Genomic DNA, 26,137 nt, shown 5'->3' on the forward strand with positions numbered 1-26,137 from the left:
AATAAAGTATAGTGCTACAGTGCACCCCCCCCCCCTTTTGCTGTGATAGTAACCAAACAAAATGTGATATAGATGAAATCCTGAACTATATTAATACACCACCCTCTCGACCGAGGCACTCTAAGAGGGAGGGTGTATTATAGTTCTGATTCCATATATCACATTTTTGTAGGTTAAGATCACAGCAAAAGAGGGAGGTGCATCCATAGCGCTATATATCTTTCTTTTTTAAGTCTGTACTCAGTCTCTGGTTTTGATAGCATTGCTGTTGAAACATAGGTCTTACAGTAGAGGGATTTCTGAGTCTTATTCCTACTTTGCTAAAAGCAAGAGACAACTTCCAGGAAGATCTATTATATCTTGAAATTTTACTTTTTCTGGTGAAAGCACAACAAGTGCAGTCCCAGAGATATGCTGTGCCTCACAATCTGGCCTTTATGCAAAAAGGTATTGACCAGAATCTAGCTCTTGGCACCATAAAAGGGGTAGGCAATGGCTTTATTGATCCCTTTCAAAGGCCTTTGGTTTAGTTTTCTTGGAGATTCTTGTTAGACCTTGCTTGCATCACCCTGTGCTTCACTGGGACTCTATTGTGTTTCTTTCTGCCCTGTAGAACCCACCTTTTGACCCCATGAGGGATACTTCCTTAGAAATTCTTGCTTGCAATGTAGAATTATTGTTGGCCATCACGTTTTGTAAAAAGTATCTCTGAAAACTGGTAGCCCTTTCCTGTAAAGAGCCTTTTCTCATTTCACAATGACAAGGTTGTATTATGACCAAGACCATCCTTTTCTTCCAAAGGTGGCTTCAGCGGTCCATCTTAAGAACATTGTTCAGCCATTCGTGTACCTTGCTCCTAGGCAGCCAATGGAATTCTTTACACTGCCTGGATGTAGTCAGAGCCAATAGTGTCTAAAAGCTATTGCTTTGGGTTCCCTGTTTATTTCCTTGGAATCTTGCAAGGTGCACCCTGCTTCAAAATCCACCATTGCACGGTGGACAAGGAATTTGATTATCGGAACATATGCTCTTAAATAAAAACCTGTGCCGTTTTGTGTATCTACATAAAATCCGTAGGAGTGTCATGGGCCTTTAGGCACCAAGTCACTGTTGCCTAACTGTGTAAGGTACCACATTGTCTTTTGTTCATATTTAGTTTTACCAAGTGGATGTCCAATCTTTTGTGGATGCAGCTTTGGCCGCAAGGTTTCTTCAGCTGCACTTGGGTCTTTGACCCCCTGTTGTGTTTTAAGCCTGTTGGCACAGTTCTCTTAAAAAAAAAAAAAAAAAAATCCCACTTTGTTCCTTACTTGGGGATGTCGCATGATATATAAATAAGTTGTCTATGTCCTGTACTGTATGATAAAAAAATTTGAATACCTTATGGAGTACTGTACAGGACACAGGCCACTCCTTAAATTCTCCTGTTTACTCTGCATTGCTTGCTACAAAACGGAGGACTCACTAAGTAGAGTAGGCTTATAGCGGAGGCTCCCAGAGAAGCATGTCCTCAGTAGTTTGCGACCAACGGTGTATGAATCGGCTGAAGTGTCCTGTACTGTACTCCCTAAAGTAGGAATTTACAAGTCAAAATTTTCTTCAGTCGTTCATCATAGGCCGTAAGGAGTAATTTTTTAGATTACTTGGTGTTGGTTTTAACCTTTTAGAATGAATGCATATTTCTCTTCATAATTTATATGCTTTTTATATTTAAAATTTTCACAATACTTAATGCAGAACTATGCTGCGCACCAAAAACACCATTACATTTTTTAATATACAAATTAAACTCTGTCGGTCCATGTCTTCATGCTTTAGTTTGCTGAAAAATCACTTTGAAAACACCCCCCCCCCCCCCCCCCAAGCCATGGGTGCTCAGCCTGTGGCCCAGAGAGGCCTCTGATGTGGCCCACGACCTCAAACCAGGAAAGTTCATGCTCTGGGATGGCGGGTCAGCAAGACCAGATCGTGATCAGCGGCTTGTCAACCACCATCCCAGATCAGAGTGCATGGAGCCAATCTCGGCAGCAGAGGAAGCAGGCAGCAGCAGAGGGAATATAAGCCGCATTAGCAGATGCTTCCTCTGTAGCACTGGCTTCTGTCCTAAGTGGGATGATATAAAGTGCACTTTCACCTGGGGCCTTTCTACTTTCAGCCTGGATAGTGATGCCAGCAGAAGCTAGTTCTAACAGAAGGTATGGGTAAACCACAGTGCATCAGTGTACAATCGGCCCTAAAAGGGGGCTCATGATATTAAGTGCTCATTTACATTTTGCAGTTTGGGGGGCGGTAAAACCCCATAGTTCATTGTGATCAATGATCAGTTACCAAATTACTTAAGTGGCCCTCACTCTTCCAAAGGTTGAACACCCCTTCCCTAGCCTTTCTGGCTGTGGCCATCTTGAGTAAGGGCAAAATGATTCTGTAGTATTCTTCCTGGAATCATCTATCCTTGGCTTAGACATGCAGACAGGAAAGCATGCTCAGGACTTTTTAAGGCAGGGCAGAAGGGGAAGCTGCCCTGGCCCCATTACCTGCAGACCCTGTGTTTACATGTAAATAACCTGCATTAATATGTAAATAGAGGCGTCTTTTATATGCAAATAGACGTGGACCGATGGCATTGATATGTATATCATGCACCCCTGAGGTCATATTCACCATCACTTCTGCTGCATGATTCCCACTGGGGAGGTAAAGGAGCATGCTGGAAAGTCTTGCCTACAACTGTGGTCATTAAGCCCAACATCAGCCTGTTCTGCAAAGGTAAGCAAATTGTAGGTGGAACACTTTTTCAAAATAACATGGTGCCACAGCACCCAAGAAAATGTTTTCCCAGGGTCCAATTAATATTAACCACTTGCCTACCAGGCACTTATACCCCATTCCTGCCCAAGCCATTTTTCAGCTTACAGCGCTGTCACTTTGAATGACAATTGTGCGGTCATGTAACACTGTACCAAAACAATTTTTTTTATAATTTTCTTCACACAAATGGAACTTTCTTTTGGTGGTATTTAATCACTGCTGGGTTTTTATATAAAAAAGCAACCATTTTGAAATAAAATGTTTTTTACTTGGTTACAAAATTTATTTACAGAAACTAAGTAATTTTCCACCTTCACTGATCTGCGCTGACGGGGCGGCACTGATAGGCTGAACTGGTGGGCATTGATGAGGCGGCACTGATTAGGTGGCACTGATAGGTGGCACTTATGTGGCATTGAGCACTGTTAAACGGCACTGGTGGGTACGGATAGGCGGTACTGATGGGCACAGTGAGAGGCGAGGAGAGCCGATTACCGACATCTCCATATTTACATGTGACAGGCTGTGATTGGACACAGCCGATCACATGGTTAAGAGCCGCGGCCGTTCTGGAACGCCGTCATATGACGTCTCATAACGAGAGCCGCACTACTCAGCTGTCATTTGACGGTGGGCGGGGCGGCAAGCAGTTAAAGCCGTCCCAGGGTGTGTTAAGCTGAGAGAACCCCTCCTGAAGACTCCAGGAATGCATGACATTTTTGCCTAGGCCTGGAAACCAGGAAGTAACTGAAAGTTTAATGCTTATAAATATGATTTACTTTTGATTTACTAATGCTAGCAGCAGGATTAAAAATATTCAATGTTGGGAGAGGGATCCACTTAAGACTGAATCAAAGGAATTAAGCTCCTTTGCAAAAAGTCAAGGCTCACTATAAGTTAAGTCCAAGAAAGGACATGCCATCTCATGGAGTTCTCTTATTTACATCTGACTGTTTTATTGCACTCTTGGAAGACCGCTATTGCTGACGTTTCGGAAGCCCAATGCTGAACCTTCTGGTCTTGGCATCTTCAACAGTAGAGTTGTTGTAGCTGCTTTACCCACCCTCCCCACCTCCTACCCAATCATGGTAGCCTTCGTCATATGCAAAGTCATTCATAAAATACAAAGGCTTCTGTGAATGGGCAGCAGTGGGGGGGGGGGGGCGGGCATAGCTGTGCCATGTGTGTCTCCTCTTTCACAGCCCCAAGTATCTGTGTATCCTCCAGAAGAGCCATAAACCTGTTTGTAAAATGTAAAGGCACACAGAGTATCTCTATCATTTCTATCAAAGTGTCTGAATTCCTGGAATTCTGCTTCAAGTGTGGTGTTCCTTCTATCTACATGCATTTTATATTGAGTTTCTTAAACTGTTATCACACAAGTGAGATGTCATTTCAACCACAGACTTGTGTTCCATGGTATCTCTTTCAAGGTGTATATCAAAGTAACCGTGTCTTCTGCTCACGTGAATCCTGATGCAGATTCACATACTCTTCTCGATTTGCATTACTCAGTTTTGCATTTTGTCGCACTAGTATCTACTAAAGTTGCATGATTTTTATCATATCACAGGAGGGAAGGATATTGTAATTGATTGCAACAGCCTCTAGAAATAGTGTATTTTTAGCCAAGTCTAGAAAATGTTTTAAGGTCTTGCTTAACCTTGTGCTTCAACACTGGGTGCTGTGGTTGCTTATCAGGGACCTCACTGCGTCCTAATGTGGTTTGAATCTTTACCTACCTGTGGGTGTTTGTGTGTACTTTATCCTTAGTGTTTATCCCTTGTGATCCCAGAAACCTAAAATATGCATGATCCAGCTGCCTTATGCATGTAGAGTGAAACGGACACAACTTAACCACATCCTTATGCAGATAAACAGACTTTTGTACTTTTACATGTCTGCAGGAGTCATTAGCAAATTTTAATAAAGACATAGGGTTTCCCTTAAAATTCATACCGGACCCGAAGGGCATGGTATGAACTGGGGGGAGCACCCACAGTGTGTGTTTTTTTGTTTAACAAACCGCTGTTGGCGTGGAAGCCAATGAGTTGGTTGTTAATGACGTGGCGGACGGCTTCCCGGCCCACTGCTTAGCAACCAGCTATTTGTCAAAGAATAGAAGACCCCCAGGCTGTTTGATACTGCTAGCAAAACCCTTGTGGCAATTATCACATGCTTTTTTTACTCTCTGGTCGGTTTGTAAATTGGACTTAAAGTTGGTTGTTAACCCACTTTCACACATTTACACTGTCAGTTATGTCTCTTTATACAGTGCCCCCCTGTCTGTGTTTTACTAAAAAAAAAAATCCTCCTTTACTTCCCGGCGCTCATGTAACCGGCCGTGTCTCCTTTCTGCCCGTCTGACAGAAGCAGCGGCTGGGGCAGAGGTTTCCCCGCTGACATGTCAGCAGGACACGAGGCAGAGGAGACACGGACGGTCACATGACCGCTGGGAGCTGCTGTGAGTTACGGTACAGGAGAAATTTTTTTTAACTGCTTGCCGACCAGCCGCTGCAGTTCTACGGTGGCAGGTCTGCTCTGCTGGACGAGAGCACGTAGCTATAAGTCACCTCGCGCCCAGCAGCCAATAGGGGGGCGGGTGCGATCGCTCGTTACAGAGCAAGGACCGGGAGCTGTGTGTGGAAACACACAGCTCCCGGTCCTGTCAGGAAGAGAAATGCTGATCTTCTGTTCATACAATGTATGAACAGAAGATCAGTCATTTCCCCATGTCAGTCCACCCCCCCCCCCCCCCTACAGTTGGAACACACCCAGGGAACATACTTAACCTCTTCCCCGCCCCCTAGTGTTAACCCCTTCACTGCCATTGGCATTTTTATAGTAATCAATGCATTTTTATAGCACTGATCGCAATAAAAATGCCAATGGTCCCAAAAATGTGTCAAGTGTCCGAAGTGTACACCATAATGTCGCAGTACCGAAAAAAAATTGCTGATCGCTGCCATTACTAGTATAAAAAAAAAAAAAAAAAATGCCATAAAAATACCCCCTATTTTGTAAACGCTATAACTTTTGCGCAAACCAATCAATAAACGCTTATTGCGATTTTTTTTCTTCTTTTTTTTTTTCGAAAAATATGTAGAATACGTATCGGCCTAAACTGAGCAAAACATTTTTTTATATATATTTTTTTGGGGATATTTATTATAGCAAAATGTAAAAAATATTCATTTTTTTCAAAATTGTCGCTCCTATTTTTGTTTATAGCGCAAAAACTAAAAACCTCAGAGGTGATCAAATACCACCAAAAGAAAGCTCTATTTGTGGGGGAAAAAAGGATGCCAATTTTGTTTGGGAGCCACAACGACACAATTGTGAGTTAAAGCGATGAGGTGCCGAATCGCAAAAAGTGCTCTGGTCTTTCACCAGCAATATGGTCCGGGGGTTAAGTGGTTAATAAAACAGACAGCGGGCACTGCATTAGGAGAAAAAATGGAAAGTGTAAAAACAGATTGGATGTTCCTACAGCAGGAGGGGGATTGGCAGGCACTAGGTGATGCCGGGAGGAGGACAGACACAGAAGGCCAGGTTGTGGATGACTGAGGCACTAAACAGACCATGATGGTCGGGGCTCAGCAGCCATGATTATCATGGTCTGTTTACATTGGGGTGAAACTCGTAGGATCAGGCAGGAAGGGGGGTAAAAGTGGCCAGTAGGCAAGTGGTTAAGAGCAGGAGCCAGCATTGATTTTTATAAACTGCAAGTTCTGTGGTAGAAATTTTAAAAATGGTTTACTGTGGAATGATTGTTTTAATGTGCTCAGCGTTTTGGTGATTTGTGAAGCTTCAATGTTTTTTTTGTTTTCTCCTCTTAAAGGAGAAGTCCAGCCTGAGCTTGTTTGGCTGGACTTTGCATATGGATCACAGGAGGGCAATTCGTTTTGCACTCCTGTTAGCCGTTTTTAGCAGACAGTGGTCCGAAGTCTGCTGATGTCACACAGATCAGTCTAGGCACTGCGTCATCCCGAATCGGAGTCTGGATCTGCCAGGTGCCTGGACTGATGGCCGTCTCAGGCGCTCAGTGAGCTGCTGAGATGGCCGCTCCCCACCCCTCCACAGTTCAGCGCTCCAGTGAACATGGAGGAGCAGAGCAGAAGAGCTTCTGCTTGACAGGCAGCAGCTCTCCGCTTGGGGAGCTGGGAGAACCGAGCCATCAGCAGTGTTCGATGGCTCGGTTTTCAGTGAAGAGGTGCTGGGGGACAGTCGCAGCATCGGACAGAGGGGGGTACTGATGCCTGAACAATTTTTACCTTCATGAATGGAATGTATTAAGGTAAAACAATGTTTAGGCTTTTAGAACCACTGTAAGCTTTAAAATGCTGAGTGTTTAATCCTACTTTAATATTACACCTTTTTAAATATGAAATTAAAGCTTTAAAAAAAGAAATTGGAAGCAAATTGTATGTAGTAATTGGGTTACATAATTTCTCTAATCCAGGTTAGAAATTGAAACCTGACACCTCATGTCAATAAACCAGTGTTCGGTTATGGCATTGCCCCCTTGGGGTTTTTTTTTCTTCGCTATGTACAGAGTATGCTTTGTATTGAACAGTGGCTATCTTTCTAAATAACAGATGCTGCCTTCTTATAGCAGAGAATGTAGCAAAAGTATGGAAATACTGCCACCTAGTGGTAAAATATGCATTTATGATTACCAAAAGGAAGTTTTGAGGAAATTTACTTCATATATTAGAACCACATGGGGGAAAATAGTCATGCACTGTTGCTATCATGACACACCATGCTCCAAATAAGTACATAGCATTCACATTCTCTGCTCTAGAAGGGCATAGTCTGATGCCCATACTGTAATCTTGCATGAAAACGTGCAAACTCTGACCAACTTGGTTAAAAAAAAAAAGGTAATCCACCCAGTATTTTATTGCTGCGGGAGAGAGGGGCCAGGAGCACTGAAGAGGGACACAAGAGGATCGGGGCCGCTCTGTGCAAAACCACCGCACTTAGAATTATACCCCAAAACCCATTCTGCTACTTCTCTCAAGTATGGTGACATCTTTTGCCATATAGATGGGCCCAAAATCCAAGGAATCGCCTTTAGGCATTCTAGGGCTGTAAATTGCCTATCTACTTTTTTGGCCACCTATTGCATTTTTGGAGGTCCTGGAGCACCAGCATAGTAAAAACACCCTCAAAATGTTATCTGCTGGTGTTGCTCCTCTAGCAGAAAATTTTAGAGCACTTTATGCTTACCTCTGCTGATCAGCTTTATGGAGTTGCTGAGTTAATTTCTCTTCCGTTCATGGACGGACACAGCAGCAATTGACCTTAGGGTATTATATCCTTCCTTCCAGGAGAGACTAGGCAGAAAAAACAGCACTAAAAGTGTTAAAACACTTTTCAGTACAGCTCCTCCCAGGGGGCATGGTCCCCTGGGTATAACCCACTCTAACTCAGCAGCTCGTTTTTTTCTGCCTAGCCTCAGGAGTAGACATGGCCTTCTGGAGTCCATGTACTCTGGAATTTTTTTGCGATTTTTTTTTTTTTTTTTTTCGCTTTTATTTTGTTCCTGCATTTTTGTTCCTGATATCTTCTATCAACTGCCGACTGGGTGACAGGCTGGATCTTGATCCTTGTAGTCCGCCCATGCTCAGCTCTGGGTCGTCCACGACATGTCCCGTTGCTCCAGGGGTGGCCGGGGAACATGTTCCAGGGCACACATATGACCGGTCTTTATGGCTTTGGCACAGTGTGTCTGGCCCGACAGCCATGCCGTTTAGCGGACATTGGTTCTGTCCGGAATGCCTCCAGCCGGTGGTCGCAGGACGGTTAGTGGCCCCTTTCCCTGGCAAGGTGGTATGGCTGGTGCTTTCCTTGGGGAGGTCGAATGAGGGTCCGCCCTGCTTTCCTCTCTCCCTCCTTCCCCATGCTGGGTGGCGGCTGTAAGGGGGGGGGGCCCTCCTGGGGTTCTGTCACTACCGGGGACCGTGTACTGTAAGGTGCTGTTGTTTTTGTTGGGGGAGTTGCTGTATGTGCTGGGCTGTGTCTTTCTGGTGTCACTGTGTGTTTTAATTTTCTTGTGGCCCGCATGCTGTTTTTCCTGCATACGGCGGCCATCTTGGAAAAGTCTTGGCCTCTAGTGCCTGTAATAGCGCAGCAAAAGCCAGCGAATAGCTTCCTGAGGGACAGCACAGCCAGCACTTCTCAGCGCTTCAGCTAACACTACAACCGGGTCGGGTGGTGAGTTCCCTGGGGGTCCCCTGCCCTCTGTTTTATAACCGGGAGGGTGACCGGTGGGTGTCTGCCTTGCAGTACTAAGGAGGCATAAGCGGTGGGTCCACATGGAGTCTGAACAGAGGCTTCTACCCCAACCATGCTTGAGTTAACCCTTAGTGCCCCTGCGGTCTCTGTAGAGCCCATACGGCAGTCCCTTAGGCGTTTTATCGCCAGGATTGAAGCGACAAATGGCCAGAAGGGGGCTGAAAACCCCCTCCCTGCTTCTGGGGATGGCTCCGACACGTAACCGGACCCTGCTGCTGGTTCTGTCATGTCAGATGTTGCAGGCTTAGCCCACAAGGTCAGTGAGGATGACTCTGCTTCAGGGTCAGCGCTTGATAAGGAGTTTTGTTGGAGCTTTTATTACTACGGTGCGGGATACTCAAAAACTTGAGGACGATGGAGGAGTCAGATGCCGGTCCCTTTTGGGCTCCGCAAGCCGCCCCGCACCGCAAAAAGTGTTTCCTTGTGTTCCATACCTGGACAAAATGTCCATGAATGGGATCGGCCGCAGAAAGTTTTTGTTGTACCAAAATACTTTACGGTCTGTTATCTTTTTGAGGAAGACTTTAAAAAAAAAAAGTCCTCCATCAGCGGACCCCCCCTGTGTCCAGACTGAACAAGTCTACCTCGTTACCTCGTGGAAGGGGCTCCCGCCTTTATGGACCCCGCAGCTAGGAGAGCTGCGGCCCGCTCCATGTTCACAATAGTGGGGACGGCAGTGAGACCGGGTTTGGCCGGAGCTCTAGTGTCGCAGACAATTACCGAGCGGGCAAAGTCCCTGCTGCAGGAGCTGGAGGCACATAATGCTCCTGAGCTCTGTGTGGGCCTGGCTGATCAGTTGGTGCATGGCCTCCAGTTTGTCTGTGAATTGGCCCTGGATACGCTCTCCAGGGCCTCCGCGGTGGTACTATGCCACCTTATGTGGTTAAAGTGTTGGTCTGCTGACCAAACCTCTAAAGGGTCCTTAGGAGGACTTACCCTTGAAGGGTGTACGGTCTTTTGGGGCGTCCCTGGTTGACATAGATGCTACAGGGGGCAAGAGCACTCTGCTCCCGCAATCTGGGAAGGGTAAGGAGCCTCGTCATAAGCAGGGTCCCTCTTTTTACCTCCCCCAAGTGATTTTTTTCGCCCCCAGGAAAATGTTTTCCAGGGTGCTAAGGCGCCCGCTGTAGATCAAAAAGTGCACCTGGTACCGCAAGCCCAACAAGCCTGCGGACAAGCCTGCTTCTGCATGTAGGTCTGCCCCCGCCAGACGACTTTGCGGATGCGCGGCTCGGTAGAGATCCCTCTTTCCGACCGTTGGGTTTGCGAGGTAGTTTCCTCGGGGTACAAGATAGTTTCTCTCTTGTCCACCAAACAGATTTTTCCTTCCAGCTTCTTCCGGTATGCCGGGTGGCCCTGTCAGGGGCTGGTCAGGATCTGCTAGTCAGGGAAGTGATTATACCGGTTCCTTCAAGGGAACGGTTTCAGTTTTTGTTTTTTTTTACTCCAATCTGTTTAGTCCCCAAAAAAGGAGGGGGTCCATCCAATCCTGGACCTCACGGCCCTTAACTCTTTTGTCAAAGTGCAAAGATTCAGGATGGAATTGTTTGCTCGGAATTTGCCATCATACGTGGAAGGCCTACATCTCTTCGTGTGCAGAGATAAAAGAACACCCCCGCACATACGTGCTGTCCCAGATGCTGCTGTTCCTACAGCAGGGAGTGGGTCAAGCTCTCGCCTTAAGTACGGTTATGGGTCAGATTTCGGCCTTGGCTTTTTATTTTCAGCGTCCGTTGGCGACGCACTCCCTGGTGCGTACGTTTGTACAGGGGGTCAGGCTTGTGGCCTTCCTGTGTGTGTCCTCCACTGCCTCCGTGGGACTTGAATTCCGTCCTCTTGGTGCTTCAAAAGGGCTCCGTTTGAGGACATTCGGGAGATTCCTTTTTCTCTCTGTCCCAGATGGTTGTCTTTCTTGGTAGCCATTCCTTCGGTCAGACAAGTTTTTGATCTGGCGGCCTTGTCTTGCAGGGCTCTTTTTATAATGAGGACATTGTTTTACTATCCTTATGTCCTCAGCCGAAGAACTCGAAGGAGGCCAAGTTACTTCCCTTGGACGTGGTGCGAGCCTTACGGGCGTACTTGTCTGCTACGGCTCCGTTCCGGAGATCGGACTCACTGTTCATGTCAGTGAATGATCTGGCAGCCTCCATTTTCAGGTGGATCAGACAGGTCGTGCTCCAGGCCTATGCCCAAAAGGGGCGGGCGCCTCCCTTTCTGGTTACGGCGCATTCGACCAGAGCGGTTGGTGCCTCTTGGGTTTTCCGCCACCAGGCGTCTGTTTTACTGGTGTGTAAGACAGCGATCTGGTCGTCAATCCACACCTTTTTTAAGTTTTACAAGGTGGATGTGAATGCATCTGCGGATGCCTCCTTTGGCCGCAAGGTTTTGCAGGCGGCTGTTTCAGGTTGAAGTTCCTCCGTTGAGGCACTCTGGTTTGTTTGGGGTGAAGCATAATTGTGTTTTTTTTCCCCCCACCCCCTCAAAATTTTTTGACACTGCTTGGGGATGTCCCTAAGGTCAATTGCTGCTGTGTCTGTCCATGAATGGAAGAGAAAATAGGATTTTTGTAATCGCCGTAAAATCCATTTCTGAGTTCATGGACGGGCACAGCACCCACCCATCCTTTTTGTTTGTACGGCTTGTTACGAACTGTAACTGCTGAGTCAGAGTGGGTTATACCCGGGGGACCACGCCCCCTGGGAGGAGCTGTACTGAAAAGTGTTTTAACACTTGAAGTGCCGTTTTTTCTGCCTAGTCTCTCCTGGAAGGAAGGATATAATACCCTAAGGTCAATAGCTGCTGTGTCCGTCCATGAACTCAGAGAAATGGATTTTACGGTGAGTACAAAAATTATATTTTTCCAGCAGGACTTGGCACCTACCCACACTGCCAAAAGTACAAATACCTGGTTTAATGATCATGGTATCATTGTGCTTGATTGGCCGGAAAACTTGCCTGACCTAATAGAGCATCTGTGGGGTATTGTCAAGGACAAGATAAGGCACCAGACCCAACAATGCAGACAAGCTGAAGGCCACTATCAAAGCAACCTGGGCTTCCATAATACATCAGAAGTGCCACAGGCTGATCGTATCCATGCCACGTCGCATTGATGCAGGAATTCATGCAAAAGCTCCGGTATCTCATAAAATTAGAGTACTACATAAGATCAAATAAAACAAAATATGAAAAAATCAAAATCTGTGGCTTAATTGAAAAACAACAAAAAATAATGATAAAAAGTCCATACAATGTCCAAAGGTGAAAAGGAAAATTGCTGATCCTCCACCAATCAATATTGAATCTAATTAATAATGGCAATGATGATAAAAATCAGTAAAGAAAGTCCAAAAGTGAAAGATGAGATGAACGAGATTCCTAATCTTCCACCAAAAAAAACACCCGTGTGATGGTATTTCAATCTGCTTACCAGATCCCCTGACCGTTTTTAACGCGGTCAGTTTGAGCCCAGAGATGTTTTAAAGTCCTCTCAAGTGGACTATAAACCAGCAGGTGGAACGGATCAGATCATCAACTACTCCCAAACTCCAGATAAATAAGGAAGATACGCTTACAGTGAGGAAAATAAGTATTTGAACACCCTGCTATTTTGCAAGTTCTCCCACTTGGAAATCATGGAGGGGTCTGAAATTGTTATCGTAGGTGCATGTCCACTGTGAGAGACATAATAAAAAAAAAAATCCAGAAATCACAATGTATGATTTTTTTTAACTATTTATTTGTATGATACAGCTGCAAATAAGTATTTGACCACCTGAGAAAATCAATGTTAATATTTGGTACAGTAGCCTTTGTTTGCAATTACAGAGGTCAAACGTTTCTTGTAGTTTTTCACCAGGTTTGCACACACTGGAGGAGGGATTTTGGCCCACTCCTCCACACAGATCTTCTCTAGATCAGTCAGGTTTCTGGGCTGTCGCTGAGAAACACGGAGTTTGAGCTCCCTCCAAAGATTCTCTATTGGGTTTAGGTCTGGAGACTGGCTAGGCCACGCCAGAACCTTGATATGCTTCTTACAGAGCCACTCCTTGGTTATCCTGGCTGTGTGCTTCGGGTCATTGTCATGTTGGAAGACCCAGCCTTGACCCATCTTCAAAGCTCTAACTGAGGGAAGGAGGTTGTTGTCCAAAATCTCGCAATACATGGCCCCGGTCATCCTCTCCTTAATACAGTGCAGTCGCCCTGTCCCATGTGCAGAAAAACACCCCCAAAGCATGATGCTACCACCCCCATGCTTCACAGTAGGTATGGTGTTCTTGGGATAATACTCATCATTCTTCTTCCTCCAAACACGGTTAGTGGAATTATGACCAAAAAGTTCTATTTTGGTCTCATCTGACCACATGACTTTCTCCCATGACTCCTCTGGATCATCCAAATGGTCATTGGCAAACTTAAGACGGGCTTTGACATGTGCTGGTTTAAGCAGGGGAACCTTCCGTGCCATGCATGATTTCAAACCATGACGTCTTAGTGTATTACCAACAGTAACCTTGGAAACGGTGGTCCCAGCTCTTTTCAGGTCATTGACCAGCTCCTCCCGTGTAGTCCTGGGCTGATTTCTCACCTTTCTTAGGATCATTGAGACCCCACGAGGTGAGATTTTGCATGGAGCCCCAGTCCGAGGGAGATTGACAGTCATGTTTAGCTTCTTCCATTTTCTGATTGCTCCAACAGTGGACCTTTTTTCACCAAGCTGCTTGGCAATTTCCCCGTAGCCCTTTCCAGCCTTGTGGAGGTGTACAATTTTGTCTCTAGTGTCTTTGGACAGCTCTTTGGTCTTGGCCATGTTGGTAGTTGGATTCTTACTGATTGTATGGGGTGGACAGGTGTCTTTATGCAGCTAATGACCTCAAACAGGTGCATCTAATTTAGGATAATAAATGGAGTGGAGGTGGACATTTTAAGGCAGACTAACAGGTCTTTGAGGGACAGAATTCTAGCTGATAGACAGGTGTTCAAATACTTATTTGCAGCTGTATCATACAAATAAATAGTTAAAAAATCATAAATTGTGATTTCTGGAATTTTTTTTTTTGATTATGTCTCTCACAGTGGACATGCACCTACGATGACAATTTCAGACCCCTCCATGATTTCCAAGTGGGAGAACTTGCAAAATAGCAGGGTGTTCAAATACTTATTTTCCTCACTGTATATGTTCAAGGAAGAAAGAACAAAAAATAGCTCCATGGTGAAGTACTGCATGTAAAGGTCTTTTAATGAAAAAGGATTGCACTTACAATTCAGTGGATAAAATACGGCTTGTCATAAACCCCAGCGCGTGCTGCCAATCGAATCCTGATGGCTGTTCTCAGTGTGTATAGCTCTCTCCGCACAAGCGATGACGAGGTACGCGTTGGCCACTCCTTCATTCACTTTTTATTTCATTTACTTTAGCGCTGTACCTTCCTTTGTATGTACGTTTTTTTTTTTTGCTTTGGGTATTATGAGCAATAGGTACTAGCTGCTTTTGTCACTCATCACAATTTAATTATCACGTGTTAGCGCAGTGTTTTCCTTGGGTTTCTCCCAAGGAATTTTTTCTACTACATAAGACCAATTTAAAAAATAAAAATGAATACATAAATGTTGGCTTACTGAAATGTATAGTATAGCATGCACTTAGCATGCTATACTATACATTTCAGTAAGCCAACATTTATGTATTCAATTTTTTTTTTTTTTTTTTTTCAAATGTTTTTTATTGTATTTTTCAAAGATACACAATAAAGCACAAATAAGAGTCATAACAATACAACAGTTTTAGTCATACTATGTGTTCAACAGTGTGCCTGGGTAGGCTTCAAATTATCATTTTACTAAACAGTAACCATATAGGGCCTTAGTCCAGTTGGATAGTGGTCAGATGCTTAAACAAGTAACTAGCAATCCCTGTTTACCCCAACGGGATCATGCTGTAAACAAGGGATTATGGCTCATAATTTTGATTTTATTAAATAATATAAGATAAACATAAAGGGGTATCAAGGGAAGGAGGGGAGGGGAAGGTGAGTAGGAAGTTATCTTTTACATCCGGTCTAGTTTAGGAGTGTAGTCGTTCAGGAACACATTTAATAATTATTAAAATTCTTCAGAAAATTTGAGGCCCTAGGATGAGTAATCCATTCATTCCAATTTTTAATGAATTTACTTATGGTTCCTTTCCTATGTGCTAACATTAGCTCATAGTGAGCCTGAGTATTGAGTCTCTGGACAACATCAGATAAGTTAGGTGCTAAGGTAGATTTCCATAGTTTTGTTATGGTGAGTCTCGCTGCTGTAAGGAAGTTGGCAACTATAGTTCTAAATTGAGGAGGATAGACATCTAGATTTAAACCTAGTAGGGCTAATTCAGGTGTGAGTATTTTTAGATTACCAGTGAAGGATGCGATAAAGGAGGATACATTATTCCAGAAGCTAGATAAGGTTTTACAATCCCAGAGGGTATGTAACAAATTGCCAGTGTGGGATTCACATCTCCAGCATATGGGGGAGGAGCTAGGGAATATTTTGGATAGTCTGTAAGGGGTCAAATACCAGCGGTTTAGTATTTTCTGGGCGTTCTCCCAATGTTCTACACATGCAGAAGAAGAACTGTTAATATGGATGGCTTTTTGCCATTCTTCCCACGTAAAAGTTTGTGATAGATCCTTCTCCCATTTAATCATATTTAAAGTTTTGGTTTGAATTGGAAAAGATGAAAGTAGTTTATATATATGGGATATGCCTCTCTTCCCACTTATTTTATAGGAAGTGAAGAATTCCCACAGCGCCCTAGGGAGTTCCACACTTTTCTTTGGGTCAAAGTTTTTATTTAACGGTTTGGCTATGAGTTTATTCGTTATTTTATGTATGTCATCGGGTGATAGCTGATCAAAAAAATTGATTCCCTGTTTGGACCAGGGTGTGGTAGTAATTCTTACTTTACAGTAATCGATTACTCCTAGTGGTATTGGCATTAGGACTGGGTTACATGTCGGCTGTAATTTTGTTAGAGCAAACTTCCAGGCTGCCAGAGTAGCTCTAATTGTTAGGAAGTTGGGTGTATTAATTTTTGGTAGAGCATAGCAGGCCATGGAAAGGGAAAATAGATCCTTCCCTTTAGACACTTCTCGTTCAATGTTCAACCATAATTTATCATTTGAATATCTGAACCAGTATCTCATTTGATCAAGGAGTGAGGCGAAGTAATATAGGCGTAAATCTGGGAGGTTTAGGCCTCCTTTAGCTTTAACCAATGACATAGTAGATAAAGCAATTCTAGGTTTCTTTCCCAACCAGACCAAGTTGCTCAATTTCGAGTTAATTTGTGTGAAAAATTTAGTCGGTAATGGGATGGGGAGGGAGCGGAAGTAATATAGAATTTTTGGTAACGTCTTCATTTTAAAGGCTGCTATTCTTCCGATCCAAGATAGTTGTGTCTTTTTAATAGACTGTGTATCTTGAGTGATTTGAGTTAATAAGGAGGGATAATTTGCTTCATACAGTTTATTAGGTGGGTAAGTAAGTTGAATCCCAAGATAGGTAATGGAGGGGTTGTCCCAATTGTAGCTAGATTGTTGTTTTAGTTTAACAACTAGGTCTGGCGGGATGTTCATAGGTAGTACAAAACATTTACTATGATTAATCTTATAATAAGAGACTGATCCAAATTTATCTAGGATAGCGGTTACCTCTTCTAGTAGTGTGTCGGTAGCAGATAAAGTTAAAAGAACGTCGTCCGCGAATAATCCCAATTTATGTTCTATTTGACCGACCTTGATTCCTACGATATTGGGGTTAGATCTGAGAGATATCGCCAGTGGTTCAATTGCTAATGAGAATATAATGGGTGATAAGGGGCATCCCTGTCTAGTACCGTTTGAGAGACTAAACTGTTTAGATATACTTCCCGATGTAAATACCCTAGCAGATGGTGTAGTATAGAGAGACATTATGGCTTCAAAAATAAATCCTGTGAGACCAAATTTCTTAAGGGTTTCCGCTACATATCCCCAGTGCACTCTGTCGAATGCCTTCTCCGCATCCAGTCCGAGAAGCAGAGAAGGCATCCGACCGCGCTCTACATGGCTAAGTAGATTAATCATCCGTCTGGTGCTATCCGGGCCTTGACGTCCCTTCACGAATCCAACTTGATCTGGTTCAATCAGATAAGGAGTAATTTCTAATAGTCGATTAGCTAGAACCTTAGCAAAATTTTTTAAATCAGAATTAAGTAGCGAGATAGGTCTATAATTAGTTGGAGAAGTCGGGTCTTTCCCTTGCTTTGGTATTGTGATGACAATTGCTTCAAGCATTTCCTTAGGGAATGAGCTGGTGTTGACAGCTTGATTAAACAATCTGGTCAAGTATGGAGAAAGCATATTTTCAAATGCCTTAAAGTATTCACTAGATAGGCCATCTGCACCGGGCGCTTTATTTAGTGGTAACATTAAGATTACTTTTTTGATTTCATTTACTGTTATAGGATCATTTAATTTTTCTACATTTTTATTTTTTTAATTGGTTATATGTAGTACTCTAATTTTATGAGATACCGGATTTTGTTTTTTCATTAGCTATAAGCCATAATCAAAATTAAAAGAAAGGGTCTCCTTGCGCTCTAAGTTCAGGCTCATCAAACCCTAAATCCGGGAATGAGGATCCACAGTCAGAAGGGAACTTTAGGATGTAAGAGGGGCTCCAAGTCCAGTACTCCTAATGAAGTCTTGGTTCCAGTGGGGTGGCTCAGGGTGGAATACATCAATCCGGCAGCCTTCGTGACAGTAAATCTGTGATATATCCCGAGAGAGGCTGTGAGTGGTGATGGATGACTGCTCAGATTTGTGGTGCAGCAGGGCTCCTCGGGTCTGGGAATCCTCAACATGTAGAAAGCAAAAGTGACCACAGCGCAAACATCAATATAAGCATGTATTCTTTAATAAAAAGCACACTTGCAAAGGGGTAAGCGAAAGGCTGCAAAACTGAAGATGGTGAATAGCAGCACAGCTGGCCATCACAAACAGCTGTCATGCATGGATTCCAGGACTGCCAGAAGGGGCAGGCAGCGTCTGCAGGCTAACTGGATCAAAGTAGCAACCATTGAGGGTGAAAAGGGGGTGTGTAATGCGTTTCAGAGGACCTGCCTCCTATTTCAAGATGTTGCTTACAAAAGCCCGGTACTGTGATCAGTAACCAGCTGTATCTGGTGGACATGTTTGATTACAGATCTTGTTCCTGCACATACTGTGGGCACGCACAAGGCACAGTCCTGGGAAGGGGTATAGGTATGTCATCCTGGAACTAGAGAGTATCCACCCAGACATTTATGTACATCGTCAAGACGGAAACTAAAGGCTCCTGTATGTTGGTGGGATGATTTCAGTAACGGAAGCAGTGCTTTCCTCTGAAGCAGTGGGCAGGATTGGGTGTGGGAAGGTGCTGATTGATGCGCTACATTAGAAGTTGCAATGCTTATTTCTACATCATGTGCAACGTTTTTTTTCATCCTAAAGTACTGCAAGCAAACGCTGCCTACCAGATAAGCAGCAGTGCAGCATCATTGTCCTATAAACACGACCAGCTGCATTAGGTGGACTTCACTGGCACTTGGCAGATACATTTAAAATTTAGGTCTTGCAGGACATAGTTTTTGTTAATGGGAGGTCATAGCTCTACTTTAACGTGACCACTAAACAATAACCTTATTCTCTGTAAATAATTAATTTGTTACCTGATAGCCCTAATTTATTTTTCATTAAATTGTTATGGCGTTTGTGAGCTCCAGAACTTCTCCCTGAACTTCAACTGTTTGGAATGAGTAGTGCAATGCTATATGTACACTGCAAATCCCCAGTCCATCTTAGGAGCAAGAATAAAAGGGTGACTACATTCAAGTGGGACCATAGAAAGAACATGGCCATCCTCCAAGAGGAAATCAGATCATTAACAAAGGATTTTTGAAGAGGCTGATGGCAATAGGCACTTTTTGAGTTATAAACTCATACTAGTTTTGTTAAACCAGAATTTGGTCTGACAGTTTTGTTAAATTAACAAAACTTCCAGTTTCTTCGAGTAGCAAGGTACCTTCTTATAGCTTTTGCTTTTTCTCTATGGGTAGCTATAAATTTACTTTGATATGACAGATTTATGTGTGTGGTTGACTACAATAAACAAAAATTGGACAGCAGTATTTGTTACTGCACCACTGGACATCCAAAAGGTACACTGAATTGCTCTAAAGCAATTTCTTCAAGCGGCATCTTTTTCATGAAGTTCATTAATGCCCAGTTTTCATGCTGTGTTGTACAGGCACATGCTGTGCGCAATTATTGACTGGTGTTCTGTTTTAAAGCAGATCTTTTTCCCACTGACCAGGATAGCATTCATTTATTGAGATAAGATACTGAGAAATGGCATCTACTACCAGACAATACACAAAAAAATCACTGGCGCTAGATGAGGATAATAGTAACCCTAAAGTAAGAATTGTAACTCGTATGTAGGGTATGAGGAAGATAGTCCAGTGCTGCGGGAATCGTGGTACCCGGAAGTACAGAAAATACACCAAAAGTCCGCGCTCACGAACATCTACAGTTCATAATAGACCCAGTAATGTTGGGAAAGAGTAAGAGTTTCCAATAAAATATTTGGGAAGAAAATCCATTTATTAGAGATCAGCTTCAAACATATAATAAAGTCCGTATGAGGTTATATACAAAGCTACATAAGCTGTATGGATAGGATGTAAACTCAGCAGGCAGCTAACAACCAGTTCATGGGCTCAAACCTCCCGGATTCAATAAACATGCCTGTAGATGGAAAGAGTACTAACAGTACCTTAGGGGCATATGGTGGGGTAGCAATGTTGAAGAGATGGCCGTCCAACTCTCAGCTAGAGCCTGACATCAGGCAGTCCGCGTATCCGATGTGTCACCGCGGAGCGGGAAGGACGGAACCATCCGACGAATCCCACAGCCGGGGACACAGCACGATGAGGTCTGGAGGGACAGGCGCTCGTTCCGTTCGATCGTGATGACGTCACACGTCTGAGACGCTGCTCTATTGTCGAAACAGTGAAGCGAGGATGTGATAGATGCCCTCTAGTGGAAAATCCTTAGATTGCACACTCCCATGCAATTGGGTGAAAGCCGCCAGCGGGAAAAACAATATTTAAAATGAAGTAGATCTTAAACTTGAAAGATGCGTTAAACTTCCATAAATAAGGGGATCAGAAGGGATCAGGTAATAGCCTTGACGACGCTTTTCGTGCTTCAAATCGCTTTTTCAAAGATTTTGAATTTGCATCAAGAGATTACGCAAATTCAAATCTGCATGGGAGGTGTGTTGAGAAAAAACGTATGTTGCCAAAAAACAACTCCATGAAGATAGTTGTTTGGTACGAACAGTAGACATGTTTGCCACAAACCAAAGCGCATTTCAGGAGAAGAGCCCCAGAATAACTATGAAGCATAATGTTGGAAATAATGTTCTTTCAGGTTGTATTACTTTACATGCATAAAGGGGAGCTATACTAAAACTAGTGCACACAGAATCTGGTGCAGCTGTGCATTGTCAACAATCCGCTTCTAACTTCAGCTTGTTCAGTTAAGCTTTGACAATAAAACCTGGGAGCTGATTGGTTACTATGCATAGCTGCACCTGATTCTGTGTCCACCAGTTTTAGTAAATCTCCGCCAATGAGTTTATCGGTTTTCCTTGCATTGCACTCCTTGTTACACAGTAGGTTTAAGCTAAATTTTGTTTCATCAGCTGCTTTGATCCTTATTGGATATGCAGAAGCCCTTTATTTTTCACTTGGAATGATTATATTGACATATCTTGGTGTTATATTTGTGACGACTCTTCATACTACACTGTGACATTTTTAGTTTCCTGTAATATCCCCACCCTTTCCCGTTTTAAGCACACTTTTGAAAGTTGCATATATAAAAATAAATTAAAAGAAAAAATTTCTCCCAGTGGGAAAAAACACTGCGCTAAAACAAATAACAAAAGTGAGGATGTCCAAAAAATGTATATAAGGAAAATAAAGCTGCCAGTACCAATTACCTAGAAAACCAAAAGTAAAAGAGCAATATGTAAAAATAAGGTACAGCGCTAAGGTGAAAATCTGAATAAAAAAATTATATAAAAAATAAACAAGTGTATATTGAATAATTGTGTGAGGTGATTGAAACTTATTTGGAAACAAACAACCGTGAAGACAAAAGTTTCAAACTAAAAAAGTTAATAAATTGTGATTCATATAAATGAAAGTTGAGCGAATGAATCTTCTTCCACCAAGGGAAACACCCAGTGAGTGAGATGTAGTCTTTTTACCGCAGATAAATGACCATCATTACAGCGGTCTAAGTAGACACAGGGATAATTAAAGTCATTCGCTCAACTTTCATTTATATGAATCACAATTTATGAACTTTTTTAGTTTGTAACTTTTGTCTTCACGGTTGTTTGTTTCCAAATAAGTTTCAATCACCTCACACAATTATTCAATATACACTTGTTTTATTTTTTATATAATTTTTTTTATTCATATTTTCACTTTGGCGCTGTACCTTATTTTTACATATAAAAATAAATTGCCACATGCATTTTTCACTGGAACAACCCAATTTAGATTGTGTTGTGTGTGAACGAGTGAATTTTTCAATTTTTGGGTTTGTATTAAAAAATAAAAACTTTGTTCCATTGTATCAATTGGTCGCACATATATCAAACCAACTTGTTTTACATTCTGAATAAAAGCTCACACCAGAGCTCCCTTTCATTAACATACAATGCCAGAAGCCAAAGCATCTAAACTTTTAACCTTGTGTTAGGACAGAAAGTGTTCAAATCTAGTGTACAATGGTTATCTGCCTGCAAGGTACAGACAGGATTAATTATGGCAAGCACAGCTGCTCAGCCTCCTCTTAGAATCTTAGTTGTGGAGGTTCCAGAATAGAGCATCTAAAGGTTGGCTGAATTTTCTAAATGTATTTTATGTGATTGGGGACACGTAACAAAAATAAAGTAAGTGTTCTCCTAGTATGGCTGCAAAGGTGGAAATACACTTTAGGCACATTCCGTGTGTATCACAAGTGCCTGCTTTAATAAAGAGTAGATCTACGTGTATCATTAAAGGTTATGCATGAAATAAAGTCATAAAAAAAATAATGCACTTTAATGAGATTATTTGCGTGAAGCTGGTTACTTAAATTTTAGAAGTTCAATGTACTGTATATTCCAGGAATTGCAGTTAATCGGCCCCAACATTGTAGCTTTCATGCAGCTTTGAGTGCAGTTCTGAAATAACACACATCCTGATGCCTTTAAAGTTGCACGTTTTACAGACCTGTACACATGGGTCCTTAACTGCTTTACGACTGACGGACACTTAGCAGCAGCAAAAGGGTAGCCTTTAAGTTTATCTGCTTAGGGTGAACTCATTTACTCAGCACCAAGACCGGGCTGTCTCAGACAGCTCGGTCTTGGCTATACATCTGTAGCTGACACAACCAGCTTCTGATCATGTGACCACTTTTTTTCTTTTGTTTTTTTTTTTAAGTGTTTAAACATTGGAGAGAACAAGAAGGGGTTCGATTTTAAATGTATTTTTTTAAATGTCATTACTTGAACAGAATATAGTGTCCCTTGATATTCCAACTACACAGTTTATTATTCAGGGATGCATCCTGGATGTGCCCTTGCTGAACTGTACCAGGCCACATGTCTTTTAACATTGGAGGGTAATGGGGCAGGGAAGCAGCAAGGCACCTTGTTCCACGTTGCAGGGGGGCACCAAGTCACAATATGTTGTGGGATGTGTTTGGAGGGGGGGGGGGGGGGAGACCCACATGGAAGTCATATTGGGAGCAGCGGCTGTATCCATGCATCTTCTGCATCCCAATTTGATGGCTTATACTGGGATGCAAAGAACACCTGTTCATCCTTGTGTAGGTAGACCTGAACCTCCCTGGGCATGCAGGTATGTAAGCTTGTTTGCTGAGAGCATTGCTAAAAGTTGCATTAACTGGTGGGCATGTAAGCCTAATCTTCATTTCCTAAAAAAAAAAAAAAAAAAAATCCGTTTTGAAATTGCCCTTTAAGCCTTACACAGTGACAATAGCATGTGCAAATTGTTGTGGTCAGGTTTGTTTTCTTGAAGGCTTGAGTAAATTATTTAATACGACTTTTCATGTCCTCTGCAGATGCTTCATCATTTTGTGTCTTGAGACTTTCTCGTGTCATTAAATGAATAGGGAAGGCAGTGTGCCCAAGATGCATTTGAGAGCACTTGAGGCAGACAAGCGTCTTTGCTTATTTAATAATTAATTGTTTAATGTACAGTGGTGTTGCTTGGGGGAATGCATGTATTTTATTTAAACTTTATTCCCTTTTGCCTTTCTTCACAGGGTATTGCTGGAACAGATGTTGCAAAAGAAGCTTCTGATATTATTCTCACAGATGACAACTTCTCCAGCATTGTAAAAGCAGTAATGTGGGGAAGAAACGTGTATGACAGCATCTCAAAATTTCTACAATTCCAGCTTACTGTCAATGTAGTTGCAGTTATTGTAGCTTTTACTGGAGCATGTATCACACAAGTAAGCACTGTGTTTCTCATTCACATTAAATATGCAATACTTGACAGATGACCGTGCATACTCTAGTGCTGTGACCTAGATGTATCTGGGAAGGCTAAGGTTACTTGCCCTTAACTTCTTTTCATACATAAATCGAACAGCTGAGCATACTAACCAGCGTAATGTTTACCTTATTCCTTACTCTGCTGTTGATGTGTTCTTTACACTGCATTTGTTGCTATCGGGGATGTTACTGTTTTAGTAACAGAAGAAAAAGGGTAGCAGCATTTTTTTCAATTTTATTTTTCTTCTATTTTATTTTTCTTCGTGTGTTGTCTACTTGAAAACAAAAATGTATAGGGTTAAATTCACTCTCTAGCCTTTTTTGGTGCAAAAGAGAAAAAAAGTTGTGGTTTTCATCGAAACACATCTTCCAAAAAGAGAAGTCGGTGCTTGTAAAACTCATCTAAAAATATGTTGAAAAAGAACCCTATTGCCATTCAGAGCCACGTGCTGATTGAGTCCTGGAAGTTTTTATACTGGTTAGCGTATATACTATTAAAGCTGACAAATGTATAAAGGGGAAAAACATAAGAGCATGACTTGTTCTTACCATTTCTTCAAGCCAGCGGCAGTAAGTTCACATCTTGAATCTGATGTCACACAGTTGCTGGCCGCAGGGTGCTCACAGATCCAAGGCTGTGGTCCATTCCTATGGCACCCAGATCCTGAAAGCACCTTCAGGGGTAATGCCCATTGTGACAGGTGAAGTTTGGTCCCTTCCAGAAACCTTCAGCATTGAAAAGGTACAGGTTTTCCCAGTAATTGTCACTATCCTATTTTTGCATATGGCATGTTATTTCACTTTGTACATTTTTTCCGCTTCTGTAAATGTCTCTACTATGTTTGCAGTAGGTTACATTTACGTGTTTTTTGGGCTGGTTTTGCAAAAGGCTTCCATCTTGGTTACTTCCACCTACCGTTTCAGATGAGAATGCCTAAAGTACATCTGTTCCTCGCTATATGCTTCTGAGACAAGGACATCAGTTGGTGCCTGGGTTATCGTGGCTCCTTTCCCAGCCACATGGATATCCTCTCATTCTCAATCAGGGAATCCCCTGGTTAGCAACGGTGGAGACAAGGCACATCCAGTGTGAATGCCCTCGGGCTTTCACACTGGAGAAACAGCAGCAGCTGTTTAGGGTCAGTTTGCAGGCTCTATTTTTAGCGCAATAGCGCCTGCAAACCGCCCCAGTGTGAAAGGGGCCTTACTTTACAGACTGTGGGATGTCTGTTGGCATTTGCACCAGTCTGGATCAGAGTTGTCCCAATCACTGGGTCCAATCTGTTATTTCTAGGACCTACAAAATATAATTTTTATCACTTTCCCTGAATTCCTACCCCCCCCCCCCCCCCCCAGTCTGTCAGCTTCACCTTTAAAAATAGGCAGACCTGAGGGCATCTCTGTATTAACTTCAACCACAATGAGTGGTAATCTAATTTCCTGCAAAGGAAATTTTTAAAGGTGAGGCATTTGTTCCATTTTAGACCTAAAGTTCCTGAACAGATACCTGAGTGTCCCCCAAATTCCACATGGAATTCCATAAGATCGTCGCTTCATTCAAATAAGGGGAATTTCTGGCATCAATGGACATCTTCATCAATGCCTATTTTCACTTTCCCATTTATTTCCATTGGAAACCAAGGCTTTCAATTTGTCCTGACTTTCAGGCTTTTATGCGCTACCAGTCTTTACATAGTTATATGCTCTGCTTCTTGCCCTAAGATCTCAGGGTGTCCATTTATTGTCAGCTTTCTCATAGTATGTGGAATCTCCATTAACTATTAGATTTTCAACTCCACCCTAGAATCCAAGAAATTAGGGCTGTGGAAATTAACTTTTAATTCATCGATTAATCTTTAATTTTTTTGATCGATCAAAATTATTTTGATTGGTACTCACCTCTCCGCCGGCTTCCGGGCCTTCAGGGAGTTCCGTCAGAGATCCAGTGACGTCAGACACCGGCGGGTCTTGCCGTGTCCATCTGAAGGGCTCCTTTGCTGTGCCTTCTTATCCAAATGCTGGCGGGACCTTACTATCTGCCGCACGCAAGGTCTGTTACACTTCCCTCTCTCAGCCTGGGATTCTACAACTATCCACTGGGAGTTGTGATAGTTCCCTTCACGGGACTTCTACATGCCGACGGACTGATGTTAACCTCTCCTCATCTGGATTCAGCAGTGGCATCGTTGTACACATTTTTATACCAGTATCATACTTGGTTACATGTTTTTATGACTGCTTTTGCTACCGTTTGGTATTGCTCACACCATTTTTACAGTTTATGTAGCTACATCAATTTTATTTCCAGTGCAATATTTTATTTTACCTACTTGAAGACTATAAAAGTTTTAATGCTATTCCCATTGAGCGA

At 42.8% G+C, this 26,137-nt stretch overlaps 1 protein-coding gene across 4 annotated transcripts in view; it reads left to right on the forward strand.

Annotated features, from left to right (window-relative positions):
• The window catches only part of ATP2B1 (ATPase plasma membrane Ca2+ transporting 1), a 236,509-nt gene that overhangs the window by 186,827 nt on the left and 23,545 nt on the right, over positions 1-26,137 (forward strand). For all 4 annotated transcript variants that reach the window (XM_040344148.1, XM_040344149.1, XM_040344150.1 and 1 more), the window contains one exon: positions 23,532-23,723. In XM_040344148.1, the coding sequence (XP_040200082.1) occupies positions 23,532-23,723 (192 nt within the window). The remainder of the gene's footprint in view (positions 1-23,531; positions 23,724-26,137) is intronic.

The sequence above is a fragment of the Rana temporaria genome, chromosome 3, assembly GCF_905171775.1.
Source record: "Rana temporaria chromosome 3, aRanTem1.1, whole genome shotgun sequence".
NCBI classification, from domain to species: domain Eukaryota; kingdom Metazoa; phylum Chordata; class Amphibia; order Anura; family Ranidae; genus Rana; species Rana temporaria.